The 27,727-nt window shown below is 46.8% G+C and overlaps 1 protein-coding gene across 1 annotated transcript; it reads right to left on the reverse strand.

Moving 5' to 3' along the window:
- Positions 1-406: 406 nt before the first annotated feature.
- GPRC5A (G protein-coupled receptor class C group 5 member A) lies at positions 407-27,727 on the reverse strand. Its single transcript, XM_075552036.1, has 4 exons — positions 27,563-27,727; positions 3,389-4,317; positions 1,809-1,867; positions 407-1,352 (listed from the first exon to the last, which is right to left on the reverse strand). The coding sequence occupies exons 2-4, from the start codon at positions 4,308-4,310 to the stop codon at positions 1,260-1,262; spliced, it is 1,074 nt and encodes a 357-aa protein (XP_075408151.1). The 5' UTR covers positions 4,311-4,317; positions 27,563-27,727; the 3' UTR covers positions 407-1,259.

Raw genomic sequence — 27,727 nt, forward strand, 5'->3', positions numbered from 1 at the left:
TGCCTCTTGGATTATTAATCATTATGTGCCAGGTGTCTGGGCCAAGGGATTTTTGTGAACCAAATCTGTCAAATGAGGGATCTGAAGCCATCCCCTCCTAGAGTTAAACCTCAGTTAATCCTCGTTTTGCGGGCTCCTCCCTGTCGTTCCTGGGTGCCACCAAACCCAGGCCAACGCTGTTACCCAAGTGCTTTCCTGGGGCCAAACCTCAGGATCCATGCCTCTACCTGGCCGTCCCCCTCACCTTTGGCAGCCCCTAAAACCTGGTGGGAAACACCTTTGTGGAACAGGAGAGCCCTCTGAGAGAAGGGTCAAAGCCCAGGCCCAGTGGAATGGGACTCAGAACTTGAACTGACCTCAGTGCCCCTGCTCAGTGCCTGGACAGAGGCTGCCACGATGAGAGTTCTGCCACATCTTTATTGGGTGTTCCAGGTGGGGAGTGGTAAATAAGTGATACAATGGACATCACCCCGTGAGTAGACGATGCCCACTTACAAAATATGCCATAAGGGGGTACAGTGTAAATCTATTTACAGCAAGCCATGGAGCTGGGATGGGAGAGGATTCGGTGCCAGGAATTTACAGCCAGACCGTGCACACAGGCTCCCGGGGAAGGCGGCGTGTCCTTGCAAGGGACAGTGAGGTCCGGAGGAACTGTGGATGAAGAGTTCTGGAAATCTCCAGGTGGATGGATTAACAGCAGTTGGGGGAGGGGACAAGAGAGGTGACCTGTGACAGGGAACCCCCCAAGATCAGTAGTCAGGGTGACCTTGAGCCTCTCCTGCCCAGGTAAGAAGTGCTTCCAGTGTCGGCTTAGACAGGGTGCGGCCAGGGCGGCTTTGGCTGTTTGTAATGGATTTGCAGTCCTGCTCTGGGCCAAGCGATGCTCCCCAAACCAGCTGTGAGTTATATGAATGGGCGCCAGAAGACGAAAAAATCAACGTGGGGGTCCGATGGCCAAACTTTAGTCACACGTAAAATGACGGAATTGTAAGATGATCCTGAATTGCCAGAGACCCACCCCCACCCTGTTCCAACTCCAAGGACACAGCCTAAGTATGCGCCCAAAGAAAAATGCTACAATGCTACTGATCCCCACACCCTTCCATGCAGAACAGTAGAGGTCGAGGCTGGGAGGGGAGCGAGCTCGTTGGGTCGTGGAGCAGTCGGTCCATCACAGCACGTTCTTAGAAGACCCTGGACCGTGCCCAGATCCCTTGGTGCTCCCTGCTGGCTCTGTAGTCCTCCAGGACAGCAGGTTAGCTGCCCTCTTTCCTTCCTTCATAGTCATTGTAAGGGCTTGCCCGCGTCTGAGCCCGTGGAATGGAGAAGTCTTTGGGGGGAGTGCGACTCTGAAAGGAAGCAATGCTGTCGTGAGGTCACCGCTGCTCCCGGCCATCTCAACAGAAGGCACATCCCCTTCTCTGCCCCAGCCTTGCCCCACCCCCAGGGTGAAAGTTCTTGCCACCTCAAGCCCCTGAAGCAGATAAGGTAGACTAGACACACCCTGTTCCCGAGGCAGCCACCTAGAAATCAACGCCAGGACCACACTTGCACCCAACTTCCTGGGGCGCCGAACCCCTAGAGCAGGGGTCCTCAACCTTCCTAAGGCCTCGACCCTTGAATACAGTTCCTCATGCTGTGGTGACCCCCAACCATAAAATTATTTTCATTGCTACTTCATCACTGTCATTTTACTACTGTTATGAATCAGGCAACCCCCATGAAAGGGTCGTCTACCCGCAAAGGGGTCGCGACCCACAGGTTGAGAACTGCTGCCCCAGAGGGAAGAGAACCAGCCCGCTTACCTGCAGCTGGAAGTGGGTGGAATACGGGGCGTAAAGTACATCACCTATCTCTTCCAGGCCTGAAACAGAGGGAGAGGAGACATGACAGCACCCGGTCGGCCCTCCTTTGCGCTCCCACTTGAGCTCACCCAACGCTATCAAGGTGGCACACGGGTCACTCCATGGCCTATCCGCCCAGGACACTGCAGCGTTTTTGAGAGGAAGGGCTATGTTCTGTTCAACCAGTACCAAGCCCAGGACCAGATAGAGCAGCAGCACAACATTGGCTAAATAAATGGATAACTAGCCGTAGGAGGTCACTAAGGAATTCCACTTCCAAAGCTGGGCCTGAGCCCCGCCTCCCATAAAGACCTCTCCCAAAGCAGAATTGAACAGGCGCCACTGCTGTAATTAGAAGCCACCAAGAAACTTTGCATCTGCAGCTTCAAGACAAGGGAGAAAGCCTACTGAGTTGGAAGCCAAAAGCCATCCCTCGCCCTCTCTCAAAATTCTGCCTTCTCAGGAGCAAAACCAGAGAACAAAGTCAGCACTGGACCCCAGGGAGAGAACCCTGGTGATGGGGACAGGCTCTGGCTATCAGGTAGCCTCTTGTTGCTTATAAGCCAACCAGGCTCTCCTAACTCCAGGTAAGCAAGCATCAGATCACTTGATTCTTTTGTCAGATAAGATCTCTTCCCTTCCACATTAGAAGCCCGCACTAGCTCGTGGCTTTCCAGGCCAAATGGAGGCTCCTGCTGGGTGATGATCAAAAGGGCTTGCTTCTCCTCTGTCCCACTGCAAGAAACCAGGCTTGGCTTGATGAGCTCCTATCTGTAAAAGTCAGCCCTTCACCTCCCTTCTCAACATTCTGAAAGGAATGCCTGCTTATCTTTTATCCCGGTCTCATCTACTTGTCTTTAGGAATGTTGCTGGTCCTTTCTTTTCCATCCCTTTGCGCCATCTTACCTGGATTCAGAGAAGAGTACACGGGATTGTGTAGAGTTAGGAGATGAGGCTTCCAGACACCGATTGCTGGTTCTGCTTGTCTCTAGGCAACTGGCTGGTTTTGTTCAATATTTGATCCCTGAGTACCTTATTTATTCTGTAGACCAAAAACTCACTGTTGTAGAGCCTATTCTGACTCACAGTGACCCTATGGGACAGGGTAGAACTGCCCCTGTGGGTTTCAGAGACTGTAACTCTTTAAGGAACTAGAAAGCCCCATCTTTCTCCCAAGAAGACTAGTGGTTTTGAACTGCTGACCTTATGGTTAGCAACCCTATGCCACCAGGGTTCCTCTCTAAAGAACAGGACATGGGCAATCTCACATGTTCTTTACTTTTTAAAAAAAGATATTTCCCTATTGCCTTTTAAAATTATTATTAAAAGATCTTTTATTGGGGGGCTCTTACCGCTCTTATCACAATCTATACATCCATTTATCAAGCATATTTGTACGTATGTTGCCATCATTATTTTCTAAACCTGTCATTTCTATTTGAGCCCTTGGTATCAGCTCCTCTTTTCTTACCCCCCCTCCCCCACCCCTTCTTCACTCGATAATGTCCTATGGCTCTCCCATCACCATCTGGCTCTTGTACCGTGACTGAGTTCCTCTGGAGAGTAGGCTCTGTTCTCCACACCGGTGCTGTGCTTCATGAGCTGAGGTTTGCAGAAAGCATCCTCCACAGGGTAATCCATGGGGTTCCGTTGGCGGGTGAGCAGACAGAACTCAGGCACAACATAAGTCAACAGGAAGATCCAGCCATTGGCAACCAAGGCTGAGCCAAGGATGGTATCATCCCAGCTGTCACCAGGGACGCGATACAAGAGCAGGGTGATCCATGCCACCCAGAGGGCGATGGACAGGAGCGCGGTGAGGAAGATGTGCGCCCCGTTTCTCTTCCAGCCGGTGAAGGACCCACAGAAGGTGAAGGAAGCCATGAGGACGGTCAGCGCCATCAAGGCGAGGACGTAGATGAGCAGCATGACAAAGTCCTCGTTGCGACGCGAAAAAGGAAGCTCAGAAAAGATGGCGGTGTTGGTCCTGTTCATCGTGAGCACAAGGTACTCCACGGCGATGACGTCCTGAACCAAGCTGAAGCCCACAGCCACGCCTAGAATCATCAGCATGGAGAGGGGCTTCCGCCCTTGGACCAGCTTGGTCAGGTGCAGAGCGTGAGCCAGGAGGCAGGAGAAGCAGAGGGCAAAGAGGACGCCAAAGAGAAAGAAGCGCGTGGGCCCCGTCTCCTTGTCCAGTGTGATGATGAAGGCAAAGGCAAGGCCGAAGACCCCCAACACGCCCAGGAGGAAGAGAAACTGGGTCGGGAGCACTTTTCGTTTGTTGGAGTCCTGCACCTTGCCGATGAGGGCCAGCAGAGCCAACATGAAGGCGATGGAAGTCACGGCCCCCAGCCCAGCCAGTGCCTCCAGGACAATGCCCCAAATCACATTTCTGTCGCAGAGTCTGTGGTATTTGAAGGGCAGGTTGTCGCGGCAACCAGGATAACGTGTTGTAGACATGCTGGTCCTGGATAAAAGCAAAGGGGAGGGAGAAGAGGGTTGAGCTCTTAAGGAGGGTCTGGCAGAGGAGGAGGAAAGAAGGCATGTTGAGCCAGTATTCTGCCCCTAAATTTATTCAATGAAATCAAGCGTTTCCCTTACCTTTTGTGACAAATTCTAGAGGATGATGAAGGGAAGGAACACATCTCATATCCCCCTCCCTCCACTTGACCATGTTCATCTTTGCCCTGAAGCCAGGGGCCCCAACACCTTTTGGCTCCTCACTTCAGAAACCTATCAAATCACCCACCGGCATTTCTGGGATTTGGGGTAAGTGTTTTCTTAGGAATCAGTGAGCCTGGGAATAGCCAAGATCAAAGCCAATATTTTCATCACAATGTGTCAGCCTCAAGTTCTTTTATTCCACTTTTGACCCCATTTCAGATACTTGGTAAGAATTGTCTTCTCTCCCAGCTAACAGAAGTGTTTTCTTTATGTGGACTGTAGATTTCGCCACAGTAGAGAGAACTCTGTGATGGGTAAACACAAATGGCAAACAAGATGTCTTCATTCTTGTCATGGAAAACATAGGAAGAGGCCCTTCCTCCTTCTGAACCACTTCAGATAACGAAGGTGTTTTCTTCACTGACTTGGGAAGCATCTCTTTTTGACTCGTCAACCTTGTTCAGACATTGTATGAAGTCACTATTATAGTCAAGAAAATGTTTTCACATTAAGAGAAATGCTCTTTGGTGGTTACCAGAGGGGACAGGGGAAGGGAGGGAGAGGGCGTTATGGGCTAGAGCAGAGGTTCCCAGCCTTCCTAATGCTGCGGTCTTTAATACAGTCCCCATGTTGTGGTGACCCCGTATGTGGGCATATCTGCATGTGGGTAGACCCCAGTCTCGGTTCCTAAGACCATCAGAAATAGGGTCTTAGGCGACCCCTGTGAAAGGGTCGTTTGAGTCCCCCCAAAGGGGTCGCGACCCACAGGTTGAGAACTGCTGTCCACGGATTAAGGCACCATGGACTTCCCTTGGGCCATTGTCCAGGGATGTGACTAACCTTGTACCTGGCCCCCCCCACCTATACACACACACACACACACACACACACACACACACACACAGTACATCACAAAGTTAATGAATGCAGAGACTGGCTAAAATTTAACATCTTCCCTTTTTGACTCATTTTTCATTTGTTTCACTTTTTAATAGTTTCTGCTTTCTTTTGGCTTGAGGTCTCACTGTGTGTTGTTTTGTTCTTATTGAGGGTAGGGTGGGTTGGTATGATGCTCTGTACATGAAATCATCCAGCGTAGGTAAATCTATAGTGATGGGAACTAGATTAATAGTTTCTTAGGGTTATGGCAGAGGAGGTTGGGTGGGGGGAGGGGTGTGCGGGGAATGGGGAACTCATAGTGAATCCAAAAATGAAGAAAATGCTCCCAAATTGATTGTGATGATGACACAACGTTTAATGGAGTCAAACCACTGGATTATATGGTATGTCAATTTTATGTAAAACCTTAAAATAAAAGTTAAAGTTAGATAATAAAATAAAAGGAGGAAAGAAGAGTGATGAAATCAAAACGCACGTGGACGTAATTAATTCCATGGACTAATGAGCCATGCATACATCAGTCTCCACCACCCTGAGACCAGAAGAACTATGTGATACCCAGCTCCCACCACCAACTGCTCTAACAAGGATCACATTAGGATAGCGGGGGTGAAATAGGGAAAAGAACTCAAATTCATGATAGAGACCAGGCTTACTTATCAGACAGACTGGTGAGACACCAAGACCATGGCCCTCTGTTTCCCTGGTGGTCTGAAACTATCCTGTCCGGTGTTGGAAACATCAGCTGTTTCAGATCAAAAGGGGCAGCATTAATCCAAGGACAAAGTCCAGAGGGTTGGGAAAGGAGGGATGGGAATGGGAAAGAGCGGGAGGCAGGGAGATGAGTGGTGGGACATGGGGGAGTATCCCAATGGATGACTTGGAACAAAATGTATATGGATTGTTGAGTGTGAACCCAATTACCTTCTCTAGAGACCTTCCCCTAACCCACCATCAACAGTGTGTCTTGTTTTGTTTTTTAAATAAGGGCAAGCATCCGTGAATAATTGTTGTCTTCAGTAGGACAGGAGACGTGCAGATAAAATGCAGAAGGAAATCAGAAAGAAGAGGAAGGGCTGGCATTAAAAACAAGAGAAGCTACAAAGCATCAACTGGGCACAGGTAAAATCCACTCATCGTTTCAGGGTCGTTTCTGACTTGTAGCCACCCTAGGCGACAGACCGGAACTGCCCCTGTGAGTCTTGACCGGAGCGAACACCTGGTGGGTTTGAATAATTGACCTTGTGATTAGCAGCCACACCTGTAACCACTGCACCCCAGGGCTCCTAAGCCACTCAGGGTCCGGTGGACTTCTCCTTCCATCCCCTCTCTTCAAGACCACCACAAGGCAGAGAACCGTGCAACAGGGCGGAAAGCAGCCATTGTTGACTATTGGAGCTAGACAGGGACTTCAACCTCCCGCTTCCCTTAAAGATGTGAAATCTTTTCAATGAGATGGGATAGTTGTGGCAGAACCGGTGTGTTGGTATAGCAGTTAGTGGGGAGGGGGGAGGAAAAACAACTGTGTGCATGTGTGCCTTGTTGGCGTTGTCAGTGGGCTGTCAAGGTGATTCTGACTCTTGACATCTCAGGTGGGCAGAGTAGAACTGCTGCCCAGGGTCTGCAAGGCGGCGTCTGGCTCCCCAAGTGCCATTCTGTCTTATCTCGTCATCCACACAAGAGTAGTGAGCACCACTTTATTCCAATCACTCCTCTAGGTATTGAAAATTCAGTGATGATGGGGGTGGGGTGGGCAATGGAAATGCCCCCTGCCGTAGTAGGAAAGATAGACAATCTGCTAACTCCCCACATCTTTCCACCACCTTTTCACACTGCGTTTGAACTCTAAACCAAAGATATCATGGGCTGATGCCAACTGAGTCAACCTGTCCCCACACCTTAATTGGGTTCTTAGAGATCACCAGGCCTTTCTTTTGAAGCACCTCTGGGTGGCCTCAAGCCTTTAGCCTTTCAGTTTGCAGCTGAGCTTATTCATGGGCAGCCCCCAAGGACTACATGTACCCACTGGCTCTGACACCACAGCCCATGGATTACACAGCCCTGCCACATGCAGAACCCAGAGGTAGGTGTGGGCTGTGTCCCACTTCCCTGGGGATGCAGAGGAAGGAGGTTCGGGTACAGGTAACCACTGAACTTGTCACACGCCATCAAATCAATTCCAACGTGGAGGCCCCCTTCAGAGCGGGCAAGGCTGCCCCCTAGGGGTCCCCAGGCTATCATGGTCACAGAAGCAGAAGCTGGGCCTTTTCCCCCACGGAGCCGCTCATGGATACCAACCACAGAACCCTCTGAGCCCTGAACTACAAGTGCGCAACGTCTGAGCTGCCTTGCCTACAGACGCCCACTCTTCATTGGGGGTGGGGATAGGGCAATGGCCCTACGGTGAAAACCCCATCCATCTCACTCAAGAGCAGCGTGCTCAAGAAAAGAAGAAAAGGTGTGCTGGTGGCACAATGGGTTAAGCTGGGTTGCTCACTGAGAGGTTGGTTTGACCCCATCAGCTGCTCGAAGGAAAGAGATGAGGCCTTCTGCCCTGGCAATGGCTGCAGCTTCAGAAGCCCAAAGGGGCCGCTCTAGCCTGGGCAACAAGGTCTCTGCGAGTTCAATCCACTTGACAGGATTTGACTTATGTGCCAGGGAAGGGCCCTGGGTGTTTTATCCTCACTGACCTTGGTCACCTCTCCACTCCTCTCCCTCTCAGGTGACTCATCAAGGTGGTGCCCTCTCCCCTTGGCTGGTTTCTCACCCTTCCGGCCACTCCCTGCCAATTGCGCCTCCCCCGCCCCTCAAGGGTTGTTGACTATAACTGTTGTCATAATTACCTGATGATTATGAAGGACTTTGATTCGATGAGTCTGAAGCTAGGCAGAGATTGGTGACGTTTTGCTGAAGGACGGGACTAGCGCTGTCCTTCATGCGAGGGTGCCGTGTCTGGAAGCCTACAGGAACCGCAGACAGCCCAGGGTCTGACAAGCACAATGGGCTTAGAGGAATCCAGTCTCCCAGCTGAAGCCCTTCTCCCTCTGATCATCCAAGAGGGTGGAGAAAGGGTCCCTGCAGGGCCTTTAACAGCGGTTCTCTCAACCTGCGGGTCGAGACCCCTTTGAGGGCCAGACAACCCTTTCACAGGGGTCGCCCGATTCATCACAGTAGCAAAATGACAGTGATGAAGTAGCAACGAAAATAATGTTATGGCTGGTTGGTCACCACAACATGAGGAAGTGCACTAAAGGGTTGCGGCATGAATGAATGAATGAATGGCCACGGCATTAGGAAGGTTGAGAACCACTGCTTTAAAACCTTGTTTAACCCAATTTGCAGAAGGCTAGGGAGGACCGTGGGAGCCCCAAATGCATCTGCAGAGTCCAGTCAGATCAAGCCTCTCTGGCAGCCTGAGTCTGGCAGCCCCCCTCTGGCCACAGGTGAGGGGCTCTAGCAGCTTTACTACCTGAGAGGGCTGGGAGCTTGATGATGGTGGATGGACACTTGGTCAGTCGACCTCCCTCTTGACCGAACCGGGATTTGCTCTGGGCTCAAATATTTCTCGCTTGTTCCATAACAGAAATTTCTTCTCTGGCTGTTTTAATATTGTTGGTGGTCTCTTCTTTCTTACTCTCTATTTTTTGTTTATCATTGCATTATTGGTTGTGGTATTTCTCCTCTTTCTGTGTTGTTTCTGTTTTGTGTTTCTGTTAGGTGTCCCAGGCGATGAAGCACAGGTGGGGATGCCTAGAGGCAGGAACTGGTGCAATGGTTTAGCGAGAATGAGGGGAGGGGAGGGGGAAGGAATTGGGAAGCAAACAATAAATGTGTGTGTGAGGGGGAGGGCAGGGGCAGGGCCATTAGAACTGATTATGATGATTTACATACAACTCTTCTAAGAAGCAATTTAACTATAGAAGTGCACATGATATGTGAATGTTCTATCAAGAAAACTAGAAGAAACAAAAAAGAAAGAAAGAAACTAAATGGCCTCTGGTTACCACGGGTGAAGGAGGAGGAGTGTATTTAGGGGCACTGAATTTTTGCTGATGGTGGAGGATAACTTGGAGACGGATGTAAGAATGACTGTACCCCACTAAGTGTATAATCAGTGACACTAGATTACACCTGTAGAAGTTGTTGAACTGGAGAAATGTTTTCTTGTGTATATTTTTCCACAATTAGAAAAATAATGATTACAGAAATAACAAGTACAAAGAAGAAGACAAGCTTCTAAAATTGATTGGGGTAATGACTGTAAGACTCTTCCTGATATGATTGAACTATTGTATGATAGGGGGTTGCAGTGCCAATAAAACTGCTATTTTTTTAAGTCTTTAAGAATTAATAATGATGGTTCCCAAGTAGCACAGTGGGTTAAGCATTGGGCTCCTAACCAAAAGGCGGGCAGTTCCAACGCATCAGCCGCTGTGCCGGAGAAGATGAAGCATCCACGTCAATACAGACGTCTAGTCCTGGAAAGCCCCTTGAGCTTTCTGGTCTGTCCTGAGAATTGGAATCCACTCAACAGCAATGGCTTTGTACTTTTTTTTAATCTTAAAAAATAATTTCTATACTAATCATTTTTAGTATAGAAACTTCCAAACAAAATGAAAAATAAAGATCGGAACATAATGTACTTTGGACATATCATCTGAGACCAGTCCCTGGCAAAGGACATTTTGCTTGGTCAACTAGCGGGGCAGCGAAAGAGGAAGGCCTTCCACCAGATGGACTGACACAGTGGGGGCAACGACGGGCTCAGACAGGGACCCCTGTGGGCCGGCGCAGGTCCGAGCAGCGTTTCCTTCTGTCCTACACAAGGGCACTAAGAGTCAGAACCACACGACAGCACCTCACAACAACTAAGTGTAATGAATCACACATACCTACCACTATATTCCTTTGGTTTTCTTAATCGTCAATGTCTGGCTTTGTTTGTTCTTTGTATTGCTCGGGTAAAATATATTGGAAAAAATTCTCCATTTGCAAGATGGTTTCAGTATCCAGTTCGGTGAGCGTTGTAATCACGATGTTGTGCCAAGCTCGCTGTTATTTCCAGAACTTTTTCATCAGGAGACAAGAAGTCTTGCTGACAGAGGGGGTTGTGTGTTGGGCTACTAACAGTCAAGGTCTGAGGTTTAACCCACCAGTCACTCTCAGGGAGACCGATGAAGCTGCCGGAACGATTTAGGGCCTCAGAACCCTTGGGGAGCAGTTGTGTTCTGTCCTACACTGTCGCCCTGGGGTCAGGAGGAGCTGAAGTGACTCCACAGCAGTGGATGGGTGGTTCCGAAAAAAGAAACCACTGACCCATGAAGGCTATCACTCCACACTAGATAATGTTCAGTGAAATCCCAGGTATCATATAATTTTATTCACAAACTCTTTATCTTTAAAAGAAAGAAATGTTCTTTGAACACAACCACACTTTAAAAATTACTTACTGTCAAATAGCCAGGTGAGATCCATATTTCCCAATTCTCTCACAATTGTCATTGGGAGTGGGGGAATTCTTAGTAAGTACTTTCATCTGGATGACTAATATTTTTGGAAGTCTCATTCTTGGTTTACCTCTCCCAAACCTCCTCTAGCCCTTCCCTGCTGTGATCGGGTGACACAACAGGTCTAAAATGTCACAAACACTTTAAGTCAGGCAATGGCAAAGGAACGGCAACAAGCAGAACTGTCCAGAAAAGCAGTAGCATCTCCGGGGGGGGGGGGGTGGCACCTGGTGGAGCAGCTCAGGGTGTCATGCTCCCAACCCCCATGGGCCTCCTACCATACCAGACTACAGAATCTTTAGCAGTGCTTGGTATCCATGTTAAGACTCATTGGTGACAGCGTAATAAACTGCTTACAGGCAGTATTGCTTAGAGTACACGAATACTAAGAACAAAACTGTTTTGTAAAATGTTTGCACATTGAATTCTACCATTGTGCGTAATGGAAAGGAAGCTTTTTTTATTATTTTTCTTTTCTTTTAGTTACTCCTTCATCTTTCAAAAGAATGATTGGGATAGATCGCAAATGCTAATTGTCACAAGACTGCAGCTGAGAGACCAGAAATGTTGACGCGATCAGTGACTGCAGAGGTACCAGCGCAAAGAACACAATAGGATGTGCTTGTAGTTCTAGCTGCCTGCCGCTGAGAGCGGGTGATTCAAAGGGTCATGGTGTTTGGATCCTAATGACATCTCTGACGGGAGTCCCTGCTCCCCCAACTCACTGCCAGCAAGGCGAGGCCAACCCATAGCAACGCTACAGGCAGGACAGAACGGCTCCTGCAGATTTCCGGGCATCGACAGGCTCGTCTTTCTCCCAAGGAGCAGCTGGAGGCTTGGGGCTGCCGACTGTGCAGTTAGCAGCCTGCTGGGTGGCCACTGCACCTCCAGAGCTCCAGTGGGGCATTAGAAGTTTCAGAAAGTAAACTCGCATCGAGTGTTCATACATGTAAACTGAGCTTCCAGAAGAAATGGTTTTGTATTGGTATAACTGGTACCAAAAAACATCAACCTCGCAGTCAATTCCAATTCATAGTAACCTTACAGGCTCTTGAGAATGATTCTTCACCGAAGCAGACAACCTCAACTTTCTCTAGAGGGATAGTTAGCGCGTTTGACTGCCCCCCACCCCGACCTTGTGGTTAACAGCCAAAAACCTGGCCCACAGTCTCAGCTGCTAGCCCAAAGGTTGGTGATTCAAATCCAGCCAGCAGTCCCACAGGAGCTAAGACCTGGCGACCTGCTTCTGGAAAGATTACAGCCAAGATAACGCCCAGAGGCAGCTCACTGGGGGGCGGGAGGGGGAGCAAAATGGAGTCTTAGCTGAGGCAATTCTGAGCTCCCTAAACTCAGGAATCATTTGGGAAGAGAGTAGTGATGGGTATCCAATGAACACAGCCAAGGTCAGTGAACTACATACATGTAAAAACGTTCAGTGGGCGAACATTTGGTTTTATACATCTTGACCACAGAGCTGGGAAATGACTTATCTGTCCCATGTGAACCAACCCATCACACAAGTCCTATCAATTCCACCTCCACAAATACCTCTGAAATAGACCCACTCCTCCCCAGCACTCCCCGATCTGTACCTGGGCCACTTCCAAAGCCTGACTTCTCAGCCTCCAGTCTTGCCTTCTGTGAGCGTCTTTCCACTGGCAGCCGGGGAGAGGCGCCGGAACCCTGCACCCCAGATGTAACCCACTGCCCCGGCGGTCTCATGCCTCACCACACTCTCCTCCCCGGAAACAATGTGACCTTTATTAGGGCTCCTCCACGCAATGGCTCACGTCAACATGCTATCCCATCTGCACAGAACGTTCTCTCCCTCTTCCCCACCCCCTGCTGCACTTGGCCTTGAGGTATTTCTTCCACGGTGTTTCCTGAATACCTAAGTCTGGTTGTTGCTGTTGCCAGTGCCCTCGACTGGGCTCTGAGTCATGGTGACCCACAACAGAACGAAACGCTGCTCAGGGCGACACCATCCTCACAAACGTTCAGCTGGAGCCCATTGTAGCCACTGTGTCCATCGGTCTCACTGAGGGTTGTCTTCCTTTTCAATGACCTTTGACTTTGCCAACAGTGGTCTCTTTTCCACGGCAGGTGCCTCCCTATAAGCTGCCCCCAGTGCATGAGTCAGAATCGCACCGTTCTCGCTTCTAAGGGGCATGCTGGCTGTATGTCTAAGATAGGCTTGTCTCTTCTTTTCATAGTCCGTAGTTATTTCAGGGGGTTTTGCCAACACTTTAAGGTTGGTTAGACACCTACCCCATGAATTCCCAGAACCTCTGCTTTTCCCACAATAGCATTTGTCACTGAGCACTCGATGGAAGTTCCTGCTGGCACACCTCTGTCTCCCACGAGACTCCAAGCTCTGGAGAGGTGGTGACTCAGTTGGTAAATACTGACTCCCTAGCCTCAAGTCTAGCACCTGGAAAATGATAGGTACCTGGTGCCAAGTTATCAAATGGATGAATGGTCAAGGGAATGATGCTTGGTGGGTAGAAAAACAGAGTCAGGTTTGGGAGCAGGAGTTCGGGAGATGAGGTGGGGGTGGGTTGTACCTGAGTCCCTTACAAGCACGCCAGCTGCCGCTATTCATTCTAACCTTTCTTCCTGGTTCTCATACTGCCTAACATCACTGTGGGACGGGGGGTGGAAACTCAGGCCAGGGCTGGAACCGTGCTCCTACCCAAGGCCTCCGCTGTCTCCTAGGAAAGCAGAAATTCTGAAAATTTCCCAATATTTAGAAAGGGATTCATAGACATTCCCGGATGACTAAGAACTGCGTGCGTCTGAGAAAGATAGAAATTTCCCTGGTAGAAGGATCGCCATGACTGAGACTCTGAAATTACTTGGTGCTGCCTTAAATCCTTTTGGGATGAGTCAGGACAGGAAACAAAGGTTGAAAGACAGAAATATGTGGTAAGGATTGTACACGTCTGCTTGACATGATCTGTATGATATAGGGATGATGTCCCAGTAAAGAGAGGACGAGGAGGGGCAGGAGAGTGGCAGGTTGAGATGGTTGCCCACACTGGCACTGTGCATGAACTCCCCAGGATCCTACACCTTCACACAGGCCGATGGCACCTCCTCTTTATGAGATGTATCTCCTCTGTCACCTACAGCCAACAAAGTCTGCCCTGCAGGTGACATCAAGTAGCACGTGTTGGTTGAAGTTGCACCTCCACACTCCCCCAAGCCTACACATTTTCCACTTCCCGGTATTTTAATTTCCTTGCCATTTTTGAATTGTTAAATTGAACCTCTACTAACAACAATGCTCACAATCTGTTTATGAAGAAAGACAGCGATGACTACTGCCATATACAGGGTCCTATTATGAGCCAGGTGCTCTACTAAGCATCTGCTGTGTTTTTACCTACTGTTTATACAACCGACTAAAACCTCCAGTTTGTAAGTGAAAGCCAAGATATATAACCCTTCAGAAACAGTAATGGGAGTAACGGTTCCCTGAGGGAATAGGAAGTGAGGGGGCTGGGAGTCGGGATGGGAGCTGATGGCATTGATGACGGTATAACCCCACTGAAGGGGAGTGAACACCAGCATTGCACATAAATGGATATATCCGATGAGAAAAGATGCAGCAAAAATAAAATAAGATAGGGGCTGCCGGTTGGATATAAAGGGGAGCTGATATCAAGGAGTTCAAGAAGAAAGAAAAAGTTCTGAAACTGATTGCGGTAGCAATTGTACAATACTATTTGATGTGATAGATCTCTGGAATATTATTATATCTGTAAGAGCTCCCAATAAAATGTTTTTTTAATCTATTTGAAAGTCCAACCACTTAACAACAAAAGGATCAATAACCTAACCACAAACAGACAAGGACTTGAGTAGGCATTTCACCAAAGAGGACATTCAAATGGTCACCAAATTAATGAAAAGATGCTCGACAACATTAGCCAGCATAGGAATGCAAATCCAACCCACAATGAGGTACCATTTAACTTCCCCTAAGATGGCTAGATAAAAAAGAAAACAGCAGGGGGAAAAAAAAAGAAAAACACAATCAATCAATGCTGATAAGGATGTGGGAAAGTTGGGAAGTGTATCCATTGCTGCAAGGAATGCAAAATGGTCTCACCATAGTGGAAAAGAGTGTGGTAGCTGCTCAGAAACTAGAACTGCCATCTTCATACCCCCAGCCATGGAATGAATCCTGACTCCTGGTGAAGCTATCCAATAGCTTTTCCAAGGCTGTAAATCTGTACAGGAGCAGACACCCTCATCTTTGTCCTGTAGAGTGGCAGGTAGCTTTAAACCAAAGCCCCCATGGTCAGCAGCCCAATGCCCGACACACACAGCTATCCGGACAGGGCAAGATATGACAAAATAATAATCTATAAATTATCAAGGCCTCATGAGGGAGGGGAAAAAAAAGAGGACCTGATGCCAAGGGCTTAAGTGGAGAGCAAATGCTTTGAAAATGATGAGGGCAAAGAATGTAGATGTGCTTTATACAATTGATGTATGTATGTATATGTATGGATTGTGATAAGAGTTGTATGAGCCCCTAATAAAATGTTTTAAAAAAAAGAACTACCAAATGACAGCAGTTCCACCCCTGCATTCACACCAAAAACTAATTGAAATCAGAGACTCAAGAGACGTGTTTATCAATGTTCATTGAAACACTATTCACAATAGCCAAAAGGTGGAAGCAATCGAAATGCCTATCAACAGATGAATGGATAAAAGTGTGGTATCGACAGACAGAGCAATACTACTCATCCCGGAGGAGACACGAAGTCTTAATACATGCTACAACATGGGTGGGGCTTGAGGACATGACGCTGAGTAAAGTAAGTCACAAAAGGACACATATTACACACTTATACAAAAAGGCAAGGACAGCAAATGTATGGAGACGAAAGCTTATTAGTGGTCACCAAGGGCAGGCACGCTGGAGGTACAGTGATCCAGGGCTGGGCTGCCAACCAAAAGGCGGGGATTGGCACCCACCAACTGCTTCAGGAGTAGGATGTGGGCTAATCTCCGAAATCTATAGAAAACTACAACAGCTTAACAAGAAAAACCCAAATAATCCAATCAAAAATGGGCACAAGACTTACATGGACACTTTCCCAAAGATAACATACAGGCAGCCAACAACCACAAGAAGAAAGGTTCACCATCATTAGCAATAAGAGAAATACAAATGAAAACAATGAGCTATCACCCCACACCGACACTTTTTGGCAAAATTCAATGAAACAGAAAATAGTTAATGCTGGAGAGGATGTGAAGCGATCAAAAGCCTCTTACATCACTGGCGGGACAGCAGAATTGTACAATCATTATGGCCATCTGCACAGCCCTTTCTTAAAGGCAAATCCAAGTACCTTACCTTACGATCCAGCAATCTCTCTGCCGGGTTTAAGCCCCCCAAAAATTAAGAGTGTGAAATGAACAGACATGTACACACCTATGTTTCTTGGAGCAATTTTCATAGTATCAAAAACATGAAAACAACCAAAAACTCCAACTATAAAGGACAGATAAGCACACTCTGGTACACTCATACAATGGGATTTTATGCACCAATATAAAACAATGGTAACACTCTTATACACAAGACATAGACAAAACTAGAGAATATTAAGCTTAGCAAATTCCGTCAATTTTACATAGGTAAATATTTAATACAAAGAAGAAATGTGGTTTATGCACAATATAGACAAGACTTGGATGACTATAAGAAGGGTGGGTATGGGAACAGGGTGAGAAGAAGCATGGGGACAGGGGACAAAAAAGGGAGAGGTTAACATGAAAAATGAATTTTAAATTAAAAAATATCCAGATTCCTTACCCCTCAGATCTAAATATTTGTCTGAATGGTTAAATGCGGAGGAAAAGCAAAAACTGAAGTAGAATTGGAGTCTTTAGTGACACACAAGTTCATTTCAAAAAATTTTGTTTTATTAAAAGAACTAATACAAGGGTTTATAGAGAATGCAGGGGTGTGGGTGGGGTGATAGGGAGGGAAAGGGGATTTCAGGAATAAATAACAAAGGCAGGAGGGGGAGGACAGCACCAGAACTGATTGTGATTGTGCAACTAATTTTATTTTATTTTTAAATAATCAATTTTAAATTATTGGGAGCTCTTGCAGATTTTATAATAATCCATAATTCAATTAAATCAAACATAATTGTCCAATTGATGCCAATCAGTTTCAAAATTTTTCTTTCTTCTTGAACTCTTTGATATCCCCTTTAACCCCTCCCTCCCCCACCCTGCCCCCAGATACCCTTATTATTATAGACATATATAGTTATATTTTTTAGATTTGTCACTTTAGAGCTCCTCGCTATACTTTTTTATTGTTGTTTTGTTGTTATTTTGCCATATCTAACACCATCCAATGTATCCATTCACCTCCAAGTCTGTTATTCACTCCCCTCCAGTGCAGTTATACAGCCATCATTGCTATCAGCTCCCCTTAACACCCCTTCCCGTACCCTCAGGGAATCATTACTCCGGGTACTGTTTCTGAAGGGTTAGCTATCTTGGCTTTCAGGCATTGAGTTTAACTATACAAATGAACATAGGCAGTTCTAACAAGATTAATGAGGTAAAACAAAGACCATGTTAGTAAGGGGAGGAAATATTGAAGAACTAGAGGATAGTTATGCATTTCACCAGAGCTACACCACACTCTGGATATATCTTCCTTTCTGCGTGGTCCTTCTGTGAGGGACTGTCCAATTACACTATAGGCGGAAATGCGATTTAACCATGGAGGTGGGGGAATGTTCTAAAATGTATGTGGTATGATTGTACAATTCTCCTTGATATGTTTGAACAATTAATTGAACTATTGGATTTATGCTATGTAAATTATTTGCCAAGAAAACTGTTGGGGGAAAAAACAAGACAACTGAAACCCTAGCAGACGTAATGTGAATGTCTTTTAAGTTAAACTACAGTAGAACACTCCTATCTATATCTTTATTCCAAAATGTGAACCAATACACCTATATGACCAGTATTATAGAAAATCCCTTGTAGTACAGGTCAGGAGAAATTTAGAAATTAGTGAGCTAGTATAGATGAAAATTATTTTCTAATTAGTTGAGATTTAATACATAGAACATATCATTCCATATTTCAAGCACGTCAAGTAGAATTGCACAATTTCTCCCACAGTCAGTTTCCAAACATTCTTTTTCTACATGGACTCCTGGACATCGTCTCCCTTTTCCCCACTCCCCTCTAACCAACTTTATCCTACCTGCTGTTCCTAAAGGATCTACAATATGTAAAACCGTGTTATTAAAGTTGAATTATTCTAGAATTTCCCATTGATAATTGTTAAAATTCTGATATTTGAAATTTCAATGAAGTAGAATTTAACCTTAAAGAAAAAGGGAGTAGAACTGGGCAGTCTGCGTCTATCATGTCCCAGCCTTGGACACCCACAAGGGCAGTTCCACTCTGCCCTCCAAAGTCACTATGAGGCGGAGTTCACTGGGTGGCAGTGGGTGGGTTTTACCAGGAGCCAACAGGAGAGGGGGAAAGGAGGAGTTAGCAAGAGAAAAATTAATGAAGTATATGATTGTGTTAGGTAGCTAGATATAAGGGGGTTGTCCCTCCCATGCCTGCAGAGACCCCCTGGAGAGGTTAGAAAAGAAATCAGGTGAACATTAGAGGCCTATCAAGAGCCAGTAACTGAGCATGCTCCAATTCAAGCTCCCAGCCAGGTGGGAGGTACACCTGGGAGGTCCAAACTAGGCCCGGGCTCATGACATCACCCAAGTGCGCTCAACACAGCCAATGGGGTCAACCCATACCATCAAGCACGAATACCCTGGCTGCAGGAAGGCCATTCTTTTTTCCCCTGTTCCTGGTCAGAGGGAGGAGATGCCCTCGTGCTGCCTGGATGGGCCCCCTCGCCACTGTTCTGGGCCTGTGCCTACTCAGGGCCCACAGTCTCACGCTCTCTCACCCCTGACTCTCTGGTCCCCACTTGTGCTGTGCCTCTGGCCTCAGTAACGCCCGTGTGGATGTGCTGTTTTGCGAAGCTTGGCACGCTGCCCTGAAGTAGCATGTACCCTTCTTGAGACTGTAAAACCTGAAACCTCACCCATTCTTCATAAAAACCCACTTGGATTACAAAACGGTCTTCGGTGTGAATTCTTTCTCGTGCAAAACCAAGAACCGAGGCATCGCCCACTGGAGAAAACTTACAATGGCACAGTTGATTATTGTAATTGCTATCAATGCATTCTCATTCACTGTCACCAAGTAGATGCCAACTCATAGTGACCCTATGTGACAGGGCAGACCTGCCCCTGTGGATTTCCAAAACTGTAACTTTTTTTAATATAAATCATTTTATCCGGGGCTCTTACAACAATCCATACATCGATTGTATCAAGCATACTTGTACCTATGTTGCTGTCATCATTTTCAGCAAAATTTTTTCACTTGAGCCCTTGGTATCAGCTCCTCGACTGTAACTCTTTACAGGAGTATAAAGCCTCATCTTTCTCTCATAAGGCATTACACTCCTATCTGAAGTAGAATGGTTAAAAGTTGTGTGATATATTTATAACAACAACAAAAAAGGAGTAGCTGCTGAGGCTGTTTATGTATAAACAAGAACCTCCTGGAATTTGGTCTCTTGGGTTGGAGTCTTAAAGTTATGGCTTCATGGGACATCCTAGTTAATTGGCCTAATGAGATGTTCAATGCTTCTGTTCTGCTTTCTAGTTCATTGGATAGTCCCGCAGGTCTTCCAAGCTTGCAAGTAGCTATCCAAAGCACAACAATTAGTCCCAGTTCACTTGGAGCAGTAGCGGGGTGGGGCAGGGCAGGAGGGGCGGGGGAGCTGGCCAGGAAGGCGTCTGAAATAGCAGGATATGAAATGGGTGGCTAAGGACTCCATAAACAATCAAGTGATCCCCTCACCTTGGACCAGAAGAACAGAAGGGCGACCAGCTGGCATTACTTCACAATGACTCTACAGATGGATACGGATCAAAAGGAGGGAAATAAAGAATAGAATTTCAAATTGTCATGCAACCCAGCCTTCCTAGAGCCATGGAGACAGGATAAGCCCCATAAACTATTGCCCTGAGATAATCATTAAACCACAAACCCAAAACACCCCCTGAAATCATCTTGAAAGCCAACAATCGATGGTTTAACTGATCTGCCTTGAGCATCTTGCTCTTTTAAGAATGTTCTATACAGCATCAAATTGGTGAGGGGAATGTGAAAGGTCAGGTAGAAACCCTAGGGGCAGTGAGTTTGTTAAGGGTGGGACCACTCAGAACCAGGGGGAGGACGGTTGCCCGGCACAAAGAATGTAAGCAACATCGCTGAATCGTGGGTATAGAAATGGTTGAGCTGTGTGTTTTGATGGATCTATTCTCAACAACAACGTAAAAATAACAAGAGAGAAGGCCTGGGTAAGCCTCTGGTTTTAGCAGTTCAAAGACTATTTGCTTGTTCCTGTCCATCCCACTAGATTCATGCTCAATTTCAGCTTGAAAGCTTTTCCCCGATTGGTCCTCCCTTCTGTCCTTCCTTCTTTCCCAACACCCCTTTCCACTTCTTGATAAGACAAGCAAAATCTCCCTGCGGTATTTTCTATCTAGCAGAGAATTTGGAATCATCGGGAGTCCCCAAGGAGATGCTGCTCAGCAGGTGGGTGCACTATTCCCAGAGCCAGAGAAACCCTTCCATTTACCGTATTTGTTCAACACTTGGTTCAACATTCACCTCTATCGTGAAGTTGGAGTGTGGGTGTTGTCTTGTTTCCAGCGTGTCAGGTGTTGTGTGTTTGTTCCCCCACGAACCTCATTTCATTATCAACTTTCAGGTCCTTCAGAGATTTTATGATGAAGTACTTCTTGTCATGCAAGCCTTTCCACAGATGTGTTCTACATTAATGCACTGTTCGCTTTTAGGAATATAATCACGTGTTATAACACATACATATTATTAGATTACAAGCTTCTTGAGGGAGGAGCCCAATTATTCTGCTGAGACACTCATTCTGAGAGCTAGACTGCTTTACACTGTGGTGTGAAGCAAATGCTTTGGAATAAGGCTGACTAACCAAAGACTATTTACACAGGCAAGTTATTGATAAGCAAGTATGAGTAATAGGGAGGAAGAATTTTTTTAAAGATAAATAGGCGCTGATGCTAACCCTCTCACTTTTATCCAGAACGACTTCTCCCAAGACAAGGGAGGAGTCCCACGGAAATCCCTCTGCCCTTGATGAAGCATTCCTTACGCACGGAAGTTTCTAGAGGAAAACCTCCAGAACTCACTGTGCCAAGTGGCCATCTGATGCTGTAACAGTGATGGATCATGGCAGCAATTTATGAATAACATCGGAATAACTCACTCAATCGAGCTTCTCCCCTGCAATTAAATTATTATACCACTTTAACAACCCACTGCCCTCGAGTCGACCCCAACTCATAGTGACCCCCGAAGGCAGGGGTTCTCATCCTTCCTCACGCCGCGACCCTTTTGTACAGTCCCTCATGTGGCGGCAAGCCCCCACCACCACATTATTTTCGTTGCTACTTCATCACTGTCATGTTGCTACCGTTATGAATCGGGCGACTCTTGTGAAAGGATCATTCGGCTCCCAAAGGGGGTCACGACCCACAGGTTGAGAACCACTGTTCTATGGTCTCAGATGCTGCATATCTTTAAGGAAGCAGGCAGGCTCATCTTTCTCCTGCAAAGCTGTTGATGGTTTGAACCATCCACCCTGTGGTTAGCAGCTCAATGCTTATTCAGCATTGCCTAGCACCGTGGGCAATCTAAACAAGTACAAGTCCTCATCCCAGTTTCTACACTTTCTGGGACTTTTCTGGAGTTAGCACCGTCTTCCTCTTATTTTATACAAAGCATATGGAGTTTGCATTAATTCCAGAAAACAAAATACAGGAAGTCATTTGTTAAAATTTTTTTTAAAACACTTAAAAATTGATTGAAGCTTTTAAATCACTTTAAGCACCCCAGGATTTCTAAGAAAGAAAATGTCTAGCAGTTGTATAGTGGTACACTAACTGAGAGCTCTCAAAGATTCCATCTTCTAAGTATTTTATTTCAATAGATGAAAGTAACAACTGCTTAAGCCCACCATCATTGAGTAAATTCCAACTCATGGAGACCCTCTGTAGGGAATCTCATACTGTCTCCTCCAGAGCGCCTGGTGGGTTTGAACTACCAACCTGTGGGTTTGACCTACCAGCCCAGCGACTCTCCCACAGCACCATTAGGACAGTAGATTTAAAAACAGATTATATGTTACCTAATAAGAGAGGACTGGAGGGAGCAGATCATGTGATCTAAAATAAAATGACCATAGAAAGCAAATATTATTACACTAAATGTAAATGATTTTTTTGTTTATCTTTTAATGCTAAATTAAACTATTATCCATATAGTTAGTTTACCTAAAAAGAGGTATTTGGAAAGGTTGAACATAAAAACAGAAAAGGATGAAATTTAAGTATAAAAAGAAACAATAACAATATTTGGACACCTGCCCCTTCCCCTAGAAGAATTTATTTCAGAGGACAGCGCTGAAGCTGCAGCTCAAGGAGAGGGACACGTCTGATCAGAGCACAGGGGAGCAAATGAAGGGGGAGGAAGAGAGAGTGAACACATCCTGGCCCACCAAGCCTTGAGGATGATATTCCCACTCAGAGCAGCCAATCCACAGAGAAGACCATATGGCCGGCCCCACTATGAGACACAAGATCCCTCACTGACACATAGCCCTACAGGGACAACACTGGAGACACAGTGTGGGAATTGTGTTCGATCTGATCCCACCACACCGAGGCAAAACATTAAGGGTGTGCAACAGAACAGCAAGGGGAACAGTGCAACGAAGTCACCAGGGAATACCAAAGGTAGACTTTGGGGCCATGGCACCCCATCAGACTCAACCGGAAAACACTTCTAAAGGCCAACAAACAGTTCTTGAACTAACTACAGGCTTATCTTTTTTGTTGTTATTGTTGGTTTTTGTCATTGGCTTTTTCTTGGTGATGATGCTTTGTTTTCTTTTGTTGCTTTGTTTTGTTCTGTCTTGTTTTTGTGCATGTGATTATCTCCGCAGTTCTGTTTAAATAAGATAGGCTGGATGAACAATCTGGAGGAGAAAATAACAGGACGAAGGTTCCAGGGGGACATGGGAGAGAGGGAAGTGGAGGGAAAGAGAGTGGTGTTAACAAACCCAGGGACAAGGAAACAACAAGTGATCCAACTGGTGGTGAGAAGGGTGTAGGAGGCCTGGTAGGGTGTGATCAAGAGTAATTTAACCGAAGGAATTACTGAGACCCAAATAAAGACTGAACATGATAGTGGGACAAGAGGAAAGTAAAGGGAAATAGAGGAAAGAGCTAGGAAGCATATGGGCATTTATAGAGGTCTAAATAAAGGCATGTACATATGTAAATATATTTATATATGAGGATGGGGAAATATATCGATGTGCATATATTTATAGGCTTAGTATTAAGGTAGCAGAGATGGACATTGGGCCTCCAGTCAAGCACTCCCTCAATGCAAGAATACTTTGTTCTATTAAACTGGCATTCCATGGTGCTCACCTTCCCAACAGGATCGTTGAAGACAAAGCAGATGCATAAGCAAATGTGGTGAAGAAAGCTGATGGAGCCTAGCTATCAAAAAATATAGCGTCTAGTCTTAAAGACTTGAAGGTAAACAAGCGGCCATCTAGCTCAGAAGCAACAAAGCCCACATGGAAGAAGCACACCAGCCTGTGCGATCACGAGAGATGTCGAAGGGATCAGGGATTAAGCATCAAACAACAAAAAATAAAATCATTGTGAATGAGGGGAGTGCAGATTGGGGACCCAAGACCCATCTGTGGGCAACTGGACTTCCCCTTACAGAAGGGTTGCCTGGAGGAGACGAGCCAGTCAGGGTGCAGTGTAGCAGCAATGAAATATACAACTTTCCTCTAGTTCCTAAATGCTTCCTCCCACCCCTCCCCCCTCGACCCACCTCACAATCATGATCCCAATTCTACCTTACGAATCTAGCTAGACCAGAGGATGACCAGTGGTACTGATGGGAACTGGAAACACAGGGAATCCAGGACAGATGATCCCTTCAGGACCAGTGCTGGGAGTGGCCATACTGGGAGGGTGGATGGGGGGTGGCGTGGAAGAGGGGAACCGATTACAACCATCTACGTATAACCTCCTCCCTGGGAGATGGGCAACAGATTGGTGGGTGAAGGGAGTGGGTAAGATATGAAAAAATAATAATGATTTATAGATTATCAAGTGTTCGTGAGGGAGGGGGAGGGGTGGAAAGATGAGCTGATACCAGGGACAAATGGTTTGAGAATGATGATGGCAACAGATGTACAGGCGTGCTTGACACAATGGATGTATGTAAGGATTGTGATAAGAGTTGTATGAGCTCCCAATAAAATGATTTTTTAAAGAAACAATAACAATAATAGCTATTTAATTAACAGGTATTATGCATTAAGCACAAAGTTAAGTAGCTTCCTCAAGGTAAGAAAATTAAGAAGAACTAGAGCTATCAACATCAACCAAAGTTGTAGTCAAGGCAAAAAAGGCATTTTAAGAAATCAAAGAAACCATAATGAGGGATAGTCCATATTGAAGAAACAAGCATGACAAACTTTTATGCACCAAATAATATGCCATTTGCCGTCAAGAGGATTCTGACTCATAATGACTCTGTAGATCAGAGTAGAACTGTCGCATAAGCCTCCTAAGGCTGAAATCTTCATGGACCAGCCAGCCACATCTTTCTCCTGCAGAGTGGCTGGTGGGTTTGAACCACTCACTTTCCCGTCAGCAGCTAACTACTAAACCACTGTGCCACCAGGGCTCCTCCACCAAATAATAAAGCACCCTAAGGTATAAAACAAGAAACATAAGGAGACCAACAGAAATATAAAGAGAAATCCTAACAAATGCAACCATTATAGGAGAATTTTACAAATATTCTATAGATACTTTAATGGAACTGCTCTCTCTTGTCAATGCCTGATTAGATCTCCATTATTAATCATAGTATTCATATCCTCTATATTAGAGATCAGCAAAATTTTTCCATAGAAGACAGATACACATTTTAGATTTTGCAGGTCATATGTTTGCAGTGTGAAGGTAGCCATAAACAAATGAATGTGGCTGTGTTCCAGTGACATTTGTTTACAAAAAGAGGCCATGGGGTGAATTTGACCTATGGGCTAATTCCTATTCTATATGATTATAACTAGCCCTCAATTTCTGACGTGTTTCAGTGATAACAAACCACACTTAGGACTGTTCATTTGGGTGGTTTTTCTTACATCTTGGCGTCATTGCATCATCCGTCATAGGCACCGCACACTGTCACAGCACATGATTTGCTGCTGTTAACATTCTCATGCCAGTCCCCGAGGACAGAGACACGACTAGTAAAAGGCTGACATTTTTTTAAAAGGAGGCATTCCACTTGGGTCAGGACTGAGTGGTCAACCTATGCTGACCTAGGAAAGACTCAGCAGAACCTAACCTGATCCGAAGTCAGGGACTACCTGTCCCTCAGTCTATGTGATCTTGGGACATTTACAGACATTGAGCATGCTTTAGACCACAAAGACAAGGAGCAAATTCTAAAAGAACTAAGGCACGGATCACATAGGCTGGCCACGATGCAGGAGAAATAAGAGTAAAAGTAAGATTTCCAATTACTCAGAAAATCAAAGACGCGGCTAACAGGAAGAGATCGTTCTTTTTCAAACGTCCTTACGTGCCACCCTGCCTGTTTTCTCAGTTCAGTTTGTGAGTTCTTAAACAGCCATGCACGTAGAAGAAGAAAATTCTTCTGGACACAGTTTTTCCCGTTTCCACTCAGAGGACACCAAATAGGGCATCCGAGGGGGGCTGTTCAGAAATAAAAGGCTCAGAACCGTAGCCGAGGACAGGTCTCAGCGGACCCCAGGCCTTGCTTTGGCACAGTTCCCTGGCCGGACTGCCTGGTTGAAGGTTGAGAGCACGTCCCTGGAAGCCACCCGTTCTGCTCATTCCATTCCGCCCCTCAAGCACACCTCTTCACACCCCTGGAGGAGGCACCTGTGCTTCCCAGGCAGCACCTCCTGCCCCTCTCCTCCTCCTTACCCATCCACTTTCATTCCTTCCCTCTCCTGCTAGTCGCCAGTGAGTGCCCACCTCCATCTTGACCCCTCCCCCTAGGCCACAGCCCCACTGTATCTAAAGTGGCTAAAGTCACCCTGTAGGAATGAGTCCACTGCTGGGGCTGATTCAGCCGACCCTTCACAGGGGTGGTGTATATAAATGCCTCCAGGGAAAGAAACCGCCTGGTAAGAACTCCGGAATGGAAACTCCTTCAAATTCCTGGATCCTGAGCAAGCAACCCCTGTTTACAGGCCCTCCTGCTACCCCCACCCTCTCTCTCAATGAATGCTGAAACCATCATCTGCTCCGGGGCCTGGAACAGCCATTAAGGTGATGGGGAGAGAAAGCAAATCAAACTCACTGCCACCGAGTCATAGAGAGCCTTCAGAGAATGTAACTGTTTACGGGAGTAGAAAGCCCTGTCTTTCTCCTAGGGAGCTGCTGGTGGTTTCGAACTAGCAACCTTGAGGATGACAGCCCAAGGCATAACCACTATGCCAGCAGGGTTCCTCGAGGAGAGGAAGGGCTAGTAAATAGGTGACATGATAAACATTTGTGAAGGAGTTTCCATTTCTGACTTCTCCCTAAACTGATTTTTCAGCGGATGATGAAACCCTGCAGGGTTTGGTTACTAAGTAAAAGGTTGCTGGGTTGGACCTTGCCTGCAGATCTGCAGAAGACAGACCCTGGCCCGATTCTCACCTCCTCCCCTCCGCCCCCGCACCCCCACTCCGCGGGAAGATTACAGCCCGGAGAAACTCCATGGTGCAAGGTCTGCACTGTCTTCACAGACTGTCAAGAGTTGAAGTTCAGCCCGGACAACATCATCTACTGGCTGCTGGACGGTGGGCTGATAATGTGCATTCACCTTCCACCAGAAGGAGGGATGCTCACGGAGAGGAAGGCTTCTACAACCTATCCCCCGACAAAGTCAGGAGGCTGGACCTGGGGTGAAGGGACTGCTCAATGGAAACTCTTCTCTACTCAGCACCTGGGGAAGGCACACACACACACACACACACACACACACACATACACACACACACACCACCACCACCACCACCACCACCACCACCACCACCACCACCACTTTCTTCCCACTTCCTCCAGCCAGCCTCATGGTCCCCTGCTCTTCCTTGAAATGATCTCAGAACCTCCCCTGACTGCCCTGGCAAGGAGTCTGCCGCAGGCTGTGGTGGAAATTGTGACTGGCCACTCGTTTGCTCCCCGGCCTCTATATTAGCCTGGGAAATCCAAAAAGAAAAGGGGGAAAAAATCTGACCTATTAAATTAGAGGAACTTCTTTCTGTGTGTGTGTGGGGGGGGGGGGGAGGTGGCACTCTCTCTTCTCTGACCTCGCCATTCCCAAAGCCCCACTTCGATCTCAGTCCAGACAGAGGTGGCCCGGCGGGCTTGCTCCGGGCCCCAGGATCTCACTCACCCTGTGCCTGGACGTCAGCCGGACGAGCCGCTTCCTGCGGGTCAGGGCAGCGGGAGCCCCTGGGTGCTGCGGGAGCCCTGGGGCAGCGATCCCGCCCAGCTCACAGGAGCACTTATAAAGGCACTGTCGCCAGCGGGGAGGGAGCTGGAGCGAGGGACACACACG

This window comes from Tenrec ecaudatus, chromosome 6 (genome assembly GCF_050624435.1).
Source record: "Tenrec ecaudatus isolate mTenEca1 chromosome 6, mTenEca1.hap1, whole genome shotgun sequence".
Taxonomy (NCBI): domain Eukaryota; kingdom Metazoa; phylum Chordata; class Mammalia; order Afrosoricida; family Tenrecidae; genus Tenrec; species Tenrec ecaudatus.

What these genes read in the sequence shown, in the direction of transcription:
- GPRC5A (XM_075552036.1), bottom strand. Translation starts at nt 4,310, where the DNA reads ATGTCTACAACACGTTATCCTGGTTGCCGCGACAACCTGCCCTTCAAA. An exon ending in TCCAGAGGAACTCAGTCACG is followed by an intron (nt 1,868 to 3,388) that starts GTACAAGAGCCA and finishes CCTCTGTTTCAG; the next exon opens with GCCTGGAAGAGATAGGTGAT. An exon ending in CCACCCACTTCCAGCTGCAG is followed by an intron (nt 1,353 to 1,808) that starts GTAAGCGGGCTG and finishes GCTTCCTTTCAG; the next exon opens with AGTCGCACTCCCCCCAAAGA.